General features: G+C 41.1%; 1 protein-coding gene across 2 annotated transcripts in view; it reads right to left on the bottom strand.

Moving 5' to 3' along the window:
- Positions 1–13817, bottom strand: part of flt4 (fms related receptor tyrosine kinase 4) — a 49364-nt gene that overhangs the window by 22400 nt on the left and 13147 nt on the right. For both annotated transcript variants that reach the window (XM_079669089.1, XM_079669090.1), the window contains exons 2-7: positions 12408–12504; positions 10090–10364; positions 8117–8241; positions 7859–8024; positions 6694–6833; positions 6447–6618 (exon numbers count right to left, since the gene is read on the bottom strand). In XM_079669089.1, coding sequence (XP_079525215.1) covers positions 6447–6618; positions 6694–6833; positions 7859–8024; positions 8117–8241; positions 10090–10364; positions 12408–12504 — 975 coding nt within the window. The remainder of the gene's footprint in view (positions 1–6446; positions 6619–6693; positions 6834–7858; positions 8025–8116; positions 8242–10089; positions 10365–12407; positions 12505–13817) is intronic.

The following is a 13817-nucleotide window of genomic DNA, read 5'->3' as shown; positions in this document are numbered from 1 at the left end:
CCAAGCCTCAGCTCAGAAAAGGATTTATTTTCACTCATGTCAGGTTTTGTTATTTTGTTATTTTGTTTATTTTGTTTATTTTGTTTATTTTGTTGGCTTAAGTTTTTATTAAGTCCTCCTTTTGTTATGCTAGTTTTTTCCTCCTTGTGAGCGCTTTTTGTTATCTGTTAAGAGGGATTACCTTAACTGTGAAATAAATATACTTTTATTTATATTCAAGACTTTGTCTCTGAGTCGTGCATTTGGGTTCACCCGTTTGTGTCGAGGTCCTGACAAAATTATAAGGAAGAAAATATTTTAAAAATACAGATTTCAGTATTCTGAGGCTCTGAGCCCCATTTCTTTTCCTCGCGGACGGCAAAAAAAGTCCGACATTATACAGTTTGAAAATAAAAACAATAATCGTGGCTTGATATTGAGTAAGAACATGTTTTTATGAACCCCACAGCTTCTGGTCTTCCAAGACCGGACCGGACAAAAAAACGTGGTGCAGGCACGAAACACACTACCAATAGAAAAACATTGCTTTTAAAATAGTTCTGTGTGACATTAAAAAAAGGGGAAAATGTTGTTGGTGAACAGGAATCAATAGATTAAATGTCGTGACTATAACACAAAATGCCGTGAGACTAGGTTGTGCTTTGACCTCACCCTTCATGTCTACATTACAACATATTTGTATTTGATGCAGGATTCCTGAAAGCAAGACTATATCATTTTTCAGGAAATAAATGATTTGTTCTTCTGAAATTAGATTTATAAGCAATAAAACACCCCTGCTCTGTTTCACACCCTCAGGGATTTTTTTTTTATTAGAGCCTTTTTTAAAATGATATGACCAGTAGCTTATGATAATGTAAGCTAGCAAAGTGATTTTTTTTTAATATTGCTCTGTAGTGGACATTGCTGAGTGTCCTGCTTACTGTGCAGCAGGAAGGGCCCTCAGATTTTGAGATACCCCTACCCGAGGTAGAACAAATGATAACAATGATTTGTCTTATCTTTAGGGTCTCCCATTAATGAAATTGATTGTTGTCAAATTTTATTTGGGGGGAAAAAATGTTTTTTGGGTTGTTATTTAGAACTACCCCAATCCCTGAAAAAGAGCCAAATTAGACCAGGCCGAATATGGGAAAGGTGACAAGAAAGCCCATAACTTGAGAATGATAACTCTTTTCCTCTTCAGATTTGCTGAGGTACGCACGAGGTGGCTGTCCTACATCACCAAATAGTCAGACAATTATTTAACTAAAAAAATACTGAATTATATTCCTGTAAACTTAGCTTTAGTTTAGATGGAAATTGTGCTTTTTGTTGATAGGAACATAGGGCTCAATCACTTTTCTCTCATTTATCAGAAAAACAGAAATCCCTAAAAAATATACCATTACTGAATTGTCTAGGGTGCTATTGAACACTAACCAGTAGTTGTATGGAAATATCTGGTACAGTTCTATTGCAAATGAGATTTCTTTAAACATAGGCCTACCTCTTCTCTGAGACAGTCAAATTCCGAATGGGGGATAAGTGGCATAATAACCTATAAGTTAAGAATGCTCACTCTGATGGTCATTATATTTGGAGAGGGAAATAGCAGGTGGCTGAACTACATCACAAAATAGTCAGAATAAGAGTAACCCAATACAATAAAGTGTATTAGTTCTAAATTGCAAGCCTCTAAAACATAGGTGTAAATAGTACAGGTTTTATTGAAACTGGAACCTTAATTCAAAGTACAGTATACAATTCATCAAATAATTCAGTGAGAGGTCAAGTATATACAGTTGCAAGAAAAAGTATGTGAACCCTTTGGAACTACCTGGATTTCTGCATAAATTGGTTATAAAATGTGTTCTGATCTTCATCTAAGTCACAACAATAGACAAACACAGTTTGCTTAATATAAGCTAAAACCACACAAACAATTATATGTTTTTATGTTTTTATTGAACACACCATGTAAACATTCACAGTGCAGGGTGGAAAAAGTATGTGAACCCTTGGATTTAATAACTGGTTGACCCTCCTTTGGCAGCAATAACCTCAACCAAACGTTTCCTATAGTTGCATATCAGACCTGCACAGCGGTCAGGAGGAATTTTGGACCATTCCTCTTTACAAAAGTGTTTCAGTTCAGCAATATTCTTGGGATGTCTGGTGTGAATCGCTCTCTTGAGGTCATGCCACAGCATCTCAATTGGATGGAGGTCAGGACTCTGACTGGGCCACTCCAGAAGGCGTATTTTCTTCTGTTGAAGCCTTTCTGTTGTTGATTTACTTCTGTGCTTTGGGTCGTTGTCCTGTTGCATCACCCATCTTCTGTTGAGCTTCAATTGGTGGACAGATGGCCTTAAGTTCTCCAGCAAAATGTCTTGATAAACTTGAGAATTCATTTTTCCGTCGATGATGGCAATCTGTCCAGGCCCTGAGGCAGCAAAGCAGCCCCAAACCATGATGCTCCCTCCACCATACTTCACAGTTGGGATGAGGTTTTGACGTTGGTGTGCTGTGCCTTTTTTTCTCCACACATAGCGTTGTGTGTTCCTTCCAAACAACTCAACTTTGGTTTCATCTGTCCACAGAATATTTTGCCAGTAGTGCTGTGGAACATCCAGGTGCTCTTTTGCAAACTTCAAACGTGCAGCAATGTTTTTTCTGGACAGCAGTGGCTTCCTCCATTTTATGACCAACTTATGCAGAAATCCAGGTAATTCCAAAGGGTTCACATTTTTCTTGCAACTGTAGATACTAGAACATCATGTTAAATGTCAGGTTCCTCAGAAACGTTAGGGGAAACATTTTGACATTCTGTCAATGTGTCCCCTGGTTGAATGGCCCCATCTCCGACAATCCACCCCTTGCCAATAGGACTCCATAACAAGGGTTTGGGTTCGGGCTGTGACACCATCGCTGTCTGAAACATTGCTCTTTGTACATGTTGTTGAAATGCATCCTCTGTTGGCGTCAGATTTTCTGAGGCTGCATCTGTTGTTGATGAAATTATGAACCTCAGTTCATCCAAGTTTGTGCACATCAGTCCAATTTCCTTTTTTCCATATAGCAGAAGCCACATGCATCCTCACCGTCACCGTCACCATCATCACCATCGTTCCCATCAACATCCTTTAACACCTGCCTTGAGGAGATAAAGGCTTGGATGCAGCAAAACTTCCTGCAGCTAAATAGCTCCAAAACAGAAGCTATTTTAGTTGGCACACCAAACCAGGTCCAGCCATCCCCCATGACCCACATCACCTTTTCTGGCCAAAACATACCCCTCTCCACAGCAGTTACCAACCTGGGTGTAAGATTTGACCGACATCTAACCTTTGACACCCACATCAAACACCTGTGCAAAACCTCCTACTACCACCTCAGGAACATTGCAGAACTCCTGTCAGATGCCGAACAACTGTTCCATGCCTTCATTTCCTCAAGGCTTGACTATTGTAACGCTCTCCTCATCGGGACTCCTAGCGGGAGCCTTCAGAAGCTCCAATACGTACAGAACAGTGCCGCTAGGATCCTGATGAGGGTGAGAAAGTACAACCACATCACACCCGTCCTTCATTCCCTCCACTGGCTTCCTGTCTCATTCAGGATTGAATACAAGATCTCACTGCTCACCCATCAGTGCATCCACAGGAACGGGAGGAGGTGAAGAGCATCTGCACAGCAGGAGTCAGCAGTTTGACATCACTGTACAGTGATCAGGAGGAGGCAGACACAAGGATGGTGCTCCATGCCATACATCTTGCAGAGTCATATTCCCGCATCATTGTGAGGTCTGATGACACAGGTGTGGAAGTACTGCTCATATATTATGCAAGCAAATACATGTTTGGTTCATCTCTAGTGTACATGCATGGAGGCCATGGAATGAGAGAGAGATATGTCCCCATCAACACCATATGTGAGAACATTGGAAAAGACATGTCTAACTGTCTACTAGCATGTCGTGCACTCACTGGCTGTGGCACAACAAGTAGTTTGTAAAGAATAGGGAAGACAATCAGCATCAGCAGGTCGTTTGTGACCCTGACCAGAGCTGTTTCAGTGCTGTGGGGCGGAACGGAAACCGGACTGGAATTTCTCAAAGAGGCCGTTTAGGTGGAGATGATTCTGAAGCTGGGTGGCAACTACATGTCTAACTGTCTACCAGCATGTCATGCACTCACTGGCTGTGGCACAACAAGTAGTTTGTACAGAATAGGAAAGACAACAGCATTCACCAAACTCAAGACCCATCTCAGCGAGCTCAAAGATCTGGCCCATTTTGGACTCTCTGCCAGCTTGGAAGAGTCTTTGCCAGTCGCAAGAGAATTGGCGCTTCTGCTATATGGACAAAAGGAAATTGGACTGATGTGCACAAACTTGGATGAACTGAGGTTCATAATTGCATCAACAACAGATACAGCCTCGGAAAATCTGCCACCAACAGAGGATGCATTTCAACAAAGAGCAATGTTTCAGACAGCGATGGTGTCACAGCCCGAACCCAAACCCTTGTTATGGAGTCCTATTGGCAAGGGGTGGATTGTCAGAGATGGGGCCATTCAACCAGTGCTATTTACAAAACCCCCCAGCACCTACAGAAGTGAGAGACATTACTCACTTGTATTGCAAAGATGCAAAGTGTGGAGAGAGTGGAAAGTGCCAGTGCCTCTCTGTTGGCCTTCCCTGTACGGGGTTCTGCACCTGCTGTGCAGAATGTCAACATGTGTCCACTAACGTTTCTGAGGAACCTGACATTTAACATTATATTCTAGTATCTATATACTTGACCTCTCACTGAATTATTTGATGAATTGTATACTGTACTTTGAATTAAGGTTCCAGTTTCAATAAAACCTGTACTATTTACACCTATGTTTTAGAGGCTTGCAATTTAGAACTAATACACTTCATTGTATTGGGTTACTCTTATTCTGACTATTTGGTGATGTAGTTCAGCCACCTGCTATTTCCCTCTCCAAATATAATGACCATCAGAGTGAGCATTCTTAACTTATAGGTTATTATGCCACTTATCCCCCATTCGGAATTTGACTGTCTCAGAGAAGAGGTAGGCCTATGTTTAAAGAAATCTCATTTGCAATAGAACTGTACCAGATATTTCCATACAACTACTGGTTAGTGTTCAATAGCACCCTAGACAATTCAGTAATGGTATATTTTTTAGGGATTTCTGTTTTTCTGATAAATGAGAGAAAAGTGATTGAGCCCTATGTTCCTATCACCAAAAAGCACAATTTCCATCTAAACTAAAGCTAAGTTTAATGGGATATAATTCAGTATTTTTTTAGTTAAATAATTGTCTGACGATTTAGTAATGTAGGACAACCACCTGGTTCATACCTCAGCAAATCTGAAGAGGAAAACAGTTCTCATTCTCAAGTTATGGGCTTTCTTGTCACCTTTCCCATATTCGGCCTGGTCTAATTTGGCTCTTTTTCAGGGATTGGGGTAGTTATGAAGAACAACCCAAAAAACATTTTTTCCCCCAAAATAACATTTGACAAGAATCAATTTCATTAATGGGAGACCCTAAAGATAAGAAAAATCATTGTTGTCATTTGTTCTACCTCGGGTAGGGGTATCTCGAAAACTAAAGCCTTTTTTGAGGACTTGCTGCTGGACTATCTAGTATTGTTACACTGCAAATGTATCATTTACCAGCATCACAATCATTTCAAGTTTCATAGACATGCTATGTATTTATCCATGCTAGCAGCAGGATTCTCTCTGCCCGGTCCGTGGGTCGGCCCATCACTTTGGTCCAGACTTAAATATCTCACTAACTATTGGATAGATTGCCAAGGATTTATGACGGAAATGTACGGTCCTTGGAGAATAAATGTTCCCCCGGACACGAAATGCATCATTATTTGCTAACTAGCTAATGTTAGCATACACGCTACACTCAGATGTAGTTGTTAACATTGAGTCAGCTTAAAAGTCCAGTGTTTAAGATATATACTCATAACTTTGTTTGCAATAATTGTATATAATTGCCTAAAACCAAATTTATTTGGGCTGTCACTATCTTAAAATAATGTCTTTATTTCTACAAAGAGGCCGACATGTTTCTACACTATTGAAAACTGTGACTCTAGCGAGGGCTTTTCCTGCTTTGACCTTACCATAAGGCCACCAGAGCTTCTCCAAGAAATTTGGAAAGGGAGGGCTAAGCTAAATGGTATTCACTTGGTTGCAATCTGCAAACTCACCACTAGGTACTACTTCATCCTACCTAAACACTGGTCCTAATGTCATTTAGTTAGCATGTTGAAGTTAGCATCCAGCCTCACATAGCTGCTAACACAGGTCTTTTTGTAATGTACATATACTCATCACAAGTGTTATATGTAGGGTAGAAAACAACTGATCTTACAAACAAGAAAAAGGCAAAGTAGTGAACTGCACCATTCTGAGCTACTGCTTACCATAAACTATGACCTGAGTTTGCCTGGTTATGGTTGTTCCCACGCTGGTGACGTTGCAGATGTACGGGCCAGTGTCTCTGACGTTGACGCTGTCGATGGTGAGGAAGCTAACAGCCTCTGTGGCGTGAGACAGAGCTTCACGAGAAGGCTTAGTGTCTTCCCTACTGTTCGGCTGGTGAGAGGAAATTACATTTAAGTTTTTATTTACTGGTGCCATTCATCATGACCAACTCTCGCTGCCTCATACCTGTTTGCGGGGGTAAGACCACTTTATGTCCACTCCAGTGTCGAACTCCACCGACGCTGTGCAGTTGAGGGCCAGGGCCTCCCCCACTATTAGCTCCACTGGATCCTCAGGAAACAGCTTGACATCGTAAACCTGACTTCCTGTCCGGGAAAGAGAAAAAAGGGGGGAGGTAGAAACAGAGGGACAGAGGGAGGGGAGACAGTGATAGAGGTCAAGGTGACATCGTCAGCAGTTTTTCCTTCGTCGCAGGACCAGAGGAAATGACTTTCCTCTGGACCAGCGAGGCCATCACACTACAAAGAATTAAGTCTCACAAGTTCACGTTATTTTCATTCCTCCTACAAGCTATATATCGGTGAAGAAAATTAATACATAGAAACTTTAATTCAAGATAAGACGGAAAAAAGCAAGAAAGCTCTGGACACCGGCCAGTGTCTCTGATATTCAAGCCACCTCTCTCTGCAGTCTCTGGAAATAACATGGGGTGTAAAAAAACAAGTATGCTGGCGATGTCTCTGCAGCAGACTGTGATTGCCTGATAGTTTAAACGCTCCATTAGCGTTCGAAGCGAAGACTCGCTCTCAGTTTCTCCTCTGACTGATGCTGATGTTACTTTTGGCCCAGCAGCGGTGGGTATGAGTTTCCTTTCACCCTCTGCAGTGAGAGGTGAATGATCTCACATAACATAAAAAAGAGCCTCTGGGTCCCTCAGAGTTCATTCGCAATGAGAGTGATCCTCGTCATGAAATCTCTTCATCTTAGTTCCCTACAATTTAATTAAGCCTCCCATTCTTTTCCTCTTCATCTCTTTTAATTCTGCTGACATAATGGCACACGACCTTGCATTAAAAAGGGATTTGTATTTTTTTTGGAGGAAACAATATTATGAAATTAAATCCATCAAATTGTCAGCATTAAGGCTTAATTGGCTGCCATGTAAAAAAAATGTTGACAGTGCAGTCAGCCTGGCACCACCTTTGATTTCCTTTCTAATTTCTGTTTCAACAAAAGTACAGCTTCAAATCTCATTAAAATATTTATACTGGGTCACGTTTGCTTTTGTAGCTGCCTAAGCTAAGGTGCGTGTGCTGGTCGTTAATGTTTTTGCTGAAACACAAGAGGAGATGATCAATTTGAACCTTTGGAGACATTATGTTTTTTGTACCTGTTGTGTGGAAAATGTAGCTAGGAGATTGATAGTCTTTGCCTCCTAATGTTGCCCCACACAAAACTCCGATGAGCATTGGCACACTGGCCATGACGTTTCTGGGAATGGTCCAACCTCGCTTGTTGTCCCATGTCATCTTGTCGGTTTCTAGAGGCGTGGGATACTGAGATGACACACAATAAAGTAAATAATGAAATATTTGACAGCTTCAATTAGAGGAACACAGTGTGAGAAATCTGTGGTGAGTATACAAACCGCATTGAGAGTGACGTTCAGATCGGGCACCGTGACCAGGCATGGTACTATGACGTGGGTGGAGAAGTGGTTGATGAAAATGATCTCCATGTCGCTGCTGCTCTGGAGGAAGGGCTGCTCGGGGTCTGGGTGCAGATAGAAACAGGGAGGGAGCTGTTTAAGGGTAACCCTGATGCCAGCCGGGATAATGGCAGCGATTACTGAGATAACTTCATGAGCAGACAGCAATATATCTCACAGCGACATAATGAACCCCATATAAAAGACACGCCATATGTGAGAGAAAGGTGAGAGGTGTTTCCTCCCCTAAACAGTGTTTGTATATCCCTTAAGCTGTGTGTTAGTGGACAAATCTCTTGGTTTTCTTCCTTAACACCTCGATGTCTCTATTTGTCTGTAAATCAAAGCTGATGTTGCAAGAGGGCTCTGAGAGACATCACAGCCAGTGTGATACCAATTTTCATTATGATTATTATCACTACAACACCTTCTAGTCGCTAAGCAGGAGTGCAAAATCTCTTAGACTTTCCTGTCAATACTTTTTTACCGGAGACAGTGATGTTGTGGGACTACCTGCTCGGCTATTTTTCTTATTTCTCGTCTTCTCACGATAAGCCCTCTTATTATATAAATTTTTTTCTTCAGCAGTCAAAGCTATAACATCAATCATCTGCAAGGCCAAACAATGGGTCCGATCGAGAGGCTTATATTTGCCCTGCAGCGTCCTGAATAAACACAGGTAACAGAAACAATACACAATTCCTCTCAGTTTAAGTTCCTCACAATAAATCACTGCAGGTATTAGAGTGCAATCGGTTTTGTAAGAGGAGATGTCGCACCTGGGGCAAGAAGAGGGATATGAGCCTGGGTATGAGTGTGAAAAAGTGTGTGTCAGATGAAGTGTTTGTTGGTTTTAAATGAGCCTGTGTGAAGCAGATACAGTGCATTCATGCATGCGGGTCATACTGTACGCCCATGTGTTTTTATATGATAGTGTGCAGCAGAGACCAGGTGAAGGGGCGACGTCTGCCTGTCTAACTCAATACACATGCGTCTCTTCTCCTCCCGCCACACGCTGGGTCTAATTTATGGCTGTGATTTCATCTGCTTCTGATCAGCCCCCTGGTTAGATCTGTGGAAACTGTTTTGGCACCTTGTCACTGGAGATAAACAGGCGTTTCACTTGAGTGGACTGGTCAGCAGGATTCCCTTACATGACAATCATCTGTCTCTCTGCAAATCTCCCTATCCCTTCCTCTATCTGCATTTCTCCCACAGCACACGGAGCGAGGCTAGGAAAAGGGAAGAGGCCTGAAATTTGTCTAAAAGAATGAAGGTAGGAATGATGCTTGGAATAATAATAACATATGAGACACATTGAAACCAGGAGAGAAAACATAAGTAGCCAATCTTATTGTGCCGGTCCTATCAGATTTGACACATGAAAAGTCTCTCGCAAAGATAAATCCACAGAAAGCTGCTGCTATATTTCAATATTAATAAATTGAAAGCGTATCGTTTCTCTAATTAGAAAAGGAAATGAGCTGCTAATTTCTACCACTATCAAACACTTTGCATCTCTAATTTCCGATAGACTAATCCTGCCCGCTTCCAGGTTGCTGCTGAGGCAAAGTCAACCATTTCCAGCTCTTATAACTTCAGTAATAAAGTTAAAAGAGATCTGTTTCAGTATGACACCTATTGATCTTTTAGGGTTGAAACTGAAGGGTACACACAGACAAGCCAAAGAGCTGCCAAGGCAAGAGATCAAAAAGTATCTCTTAAACCACAGAAAAAGTTCAGGCAGCAAAATCTCCACACAAACTGCAGACTCACTACTATATAAAATGGATTTCAAAAAAGGAGAGATAACTCATGATCAGTTCATGGTCTAAGTTGACTTACAAGGATTTTCCATTTTATTTTTCTTGCGTCAGCATACAGTATGTGTGGATTGTTGGTGTGTGACTCACCCCTGACGAACACATAAACGCTGACGGCAGTGGTGCCGACGATGATGGCCTTGACATCCTTGTAGTAGCAGCGGTAGTAGCCCGTGTCTTTGGCCTGCGCCCCGTTCAGGATCAGCCTCTTGCAGTACGGCCTCCCGGGCTGCCCCGGACACTCGCTGACCAGGACCACCCTCGGCCCGGGGGTCCTGGGGGTCGGGAGCTGCGCCTGGCGGTCTGTTAGCTCCTGGCCCACCAGAGTCTGATCAGGCCAGGCCCAGGCCAGAGTGTGCTGCCCCCTGACAGCACATGGGACATTTTGATTTAGAATCAGGTTCAGAGTGATAAATCATCAGCTTCTGGTCCAATTTCAAATAAAAGGATAGGTTAAAAACACACTTCAATATAATTATGGGTACCGGACATCTGTTTGGCCTACTTGTTCTCCCGTGTTTTTTCAGAACACATATGAGACGTATCAGTCTATGTTTTTGAAATTGGGGTTCTATATTTTGTTGTGTTTTTAAAAAAAATGACATTGTGTATGAGACTCTTTCAGTCTGTGGCTATAAGATAGATAGATAGATAGATAGATGAAAAAAAAGAAAAGAAAATGCAAGAAATACAAATTTCCAGTAACAAGTATAATGCAGTTTATTATTGTGCAAGAATGGATTATTCAATATTAAATAGAATATGAATGTAAAATGTCCAGTGGGATTTTAAGTAAGGTTTTATTGTCTCGTGCTCTTACATTTTTTTCGGTTTTGTCTAAATGTATTTATGCTGCTTTTTCTCATTTATTGATCAACTCGTTGTTTTCAAATGTGCAATATAAATAAAATTGGATTGGATTGGATTTTAAGCCGATTTGAAAAGTTATGAACATATTGAAAGTATATTGTTATCTGTATTAATCACATTCTAACCCATAAGGCGTCGGAATAATTTGAATCAGAATATTTCCTTAATCCAGAGGAAACTTGGGTTGTGTAACAGTTCCTCAATTTTAGAAAGAAACAAATAAAAAGGTAATTTAAAAACATTGAATAAAATATGTATATAAACATAGGAAGTTAAAGTAACTTTTCGCACACTGTAGAAGTGTTTGTGTGACCGGAAACCAGTGTGTGAATGTTCATTTGTGTGGGTGTGAATTCCCTGTTTGCTCTATGCTTTGTCAAATAAATTCAGTTATAGTTGGACGTGGTAACCCGGAGGCTTTATGAGTGAGATTGAGTGGAATCATAATGGCTGTCTGAGAACTGATAGCTATGCTCTCAGCACCTGCAATCTCCTCCCTAACATGTATCTATAGTTCTCTAGAAACATTTGACATTGCAGATTACTAGAGTCGCTGGCCATGTGAGGTTTATATGCAAACAACTATTCAAGACATTCCAAAGGCATCATCAGCTTTCCAAAGACATCATGCACCACGGAGGAGGAAACGCTTAACGGAGTGACAGCTTGGCAGCAGGCAGCACAGCAGAGATCTCATAAGGATAAAGGACGCTTATTAAGGGGCTTTCATAACTCACTTAGACTCAGATTTAAATCAGTGTTGGCTGGGTTTTAGAACAAAAACGTTGCTGTTTCCAAAAGGACTCATCCATTTAATATATGAACTTGTGATGCACATTTATCAGCGTTGGAGGAACTGTTTAGTGTAAAATAGCAACATTACCTATCATACTATATTTGAATAATATAGTGTAGGACCATACCTATATAAGGCATATTTATACTTTTTATTTTTCAAAATACCAAACAGATCATGCATTTTAGCCATTCCTAATTTCGCTCAATTTAACACTGTCTTTGCATGGGCTGATTCTGTGAGAACAGCACCATCTACAGGCCTGGCATATGTACTACAGCGTCTCCAGCGCTTTCGAACGGCAATGTCCGTGGCTGTCTCCTCCTGATTGGTGGAGTTGGCCCAATTGCCGTAGCGCCACTTCTGTGACTTCATAGAAGTGTTCAAATCTGGATCAGTCTGTATCAGATCCGTTGCAGCCCCTTTTTAAGAGATTTGGGTATGCAGGAAAATAGAGAGGGTTGTGTTTTCTGACACTTGGTGAGTTCCCTGGAACACCGGGGACACATATTCATGTATAAAAGACGTACAAAAGTGCATTTTGCATGATAGGTCACCTGAATAATCAAGTAAAAGCCCTGCACTGAAAGCGTTATTAAAGTAAAAGTGCCAAGGGGTTTATAGCTAAATTAACTTGAGGTATCAAACTTTGTTCTGAGTTTTGCTCTTTTATATTCAAAAATGTATCAGCCAATTGATCTCTCTCATACAAACCACAATTGAGAGCAGCACGGACACACACCTGCATGTAATGGTGAGTGTTTGGTGGACAGGAATCACTAGGTCGTCTTTGGAGCTGTCAAGGATGGGTGGAGTCATAGAAAAGCCAATCACCAGACCTGAGGGAGCAAACAAGGCATTAGATTCATGTTACACAGATTATAGCCAGGACCTACATGTCAGAGCTGCCGGTATGCTGTCAAATCTCCCAAACACATCTGTAGCCTGAAATATGACACGACAGCAGCTCAGACGGCACGTTGTTTATTACATTTACAAGCTGTAAGGCAAAGCACTAGGTTCCTGATACTGTGAAACACACAGAACAGAGAAATGATGGCCATAATGCTGTTCGGAGCCTGTTTCCACCTCTGGAAAAGCCCATTTGCCCCTTGATTCATTGCCTTTCACCTCACCTACTCAAGCTGGGTTAATATGGCCGGCTCAGAATATCATTACTGTCCCAGATTTTCCTCAGGGTGCAATAAGCGTCAGACTCCAAACCTACAGTTTATCATATAGAAAGTGTCATCATCACTTATGTCCCACCTGGATCTCATTAGAGCTGAAAAAGCACACAGTGCAATACCTGAGAGGGTGAAGGAGAGGCTTTATGGGCGTTTTCTATAGCATAGGAAACAAAGGAAGGAAAACAACCTCTAAATGCAATGTAATGTCTTTTTTTAACATTGTAATCTTTATTCTCTTTTTCACATTACTTTGTTAAATTATTGACACACAAATGTAGAGCATGTGTAATTCAGACAACAGGCTAAACGACAGACAGATCAAACGGAGGAGCAGCGAGAATGATTTCACAACAGTCAGTCGTGACCTGCTGCCAATCAAAACCCGGAGCGCCGGACAGCTGCGATTCTTGTAAACAAGCCTCATTCCTCCAACACATCCTGCTGCCCTGGGAGCACAATAGAGCAAGGTTTTTCTCATGTAAATATTTTGTTAATCCTGTTTACAGTAAAAGGCTGATCCCAATGGAAGGAGACTCATCAGCCTCGGCTACCTCCAATATTGAAGGAGCTCCCAGATAGCACTAACTGTGAGACTGTCTTGAGTTCAGTAAAGTATTGACATAAGAAACTTTAACACAATGGAAAAAGTTTTTTCCACCTTTTCTTGACCCGTTTTGTGTATTTCTTCTTCCTTGAGACTTTCCAAATGACTTGAACACAATGCTTTTATTGAAAATTATTTGCATGACAATAACCAAGGCCAGGTTTTTGCTGCACTGCTGAAATAGTTTTCTTCTCTGAGCCAATTAAATGAAGAAACTGTATTCAAATATATAGAAAATGCAATATAATGAGACAAACTTTTTGACAAGAAACTTGATAAGTTTCCTTTTTACATCAATATTTTATAAATGTATTTTTTAGAATAGTTATAGTTTTCCTGTTGATATGCGAAGATGATA

Source organism: Notothenia rossii, assembly GCF_949606895.1.
Source record: "Notothenia rossii genome assembly, chromosome: 3".
NCBI lineage: Eukaryota > Metazoa > Chordata > Actinopteri > Perciformes > Nototheniidae > Notothenia > Notothenia rossii.
This window is presented reverse-complemented; position numbering and strand designations above follow the sequence as displayed.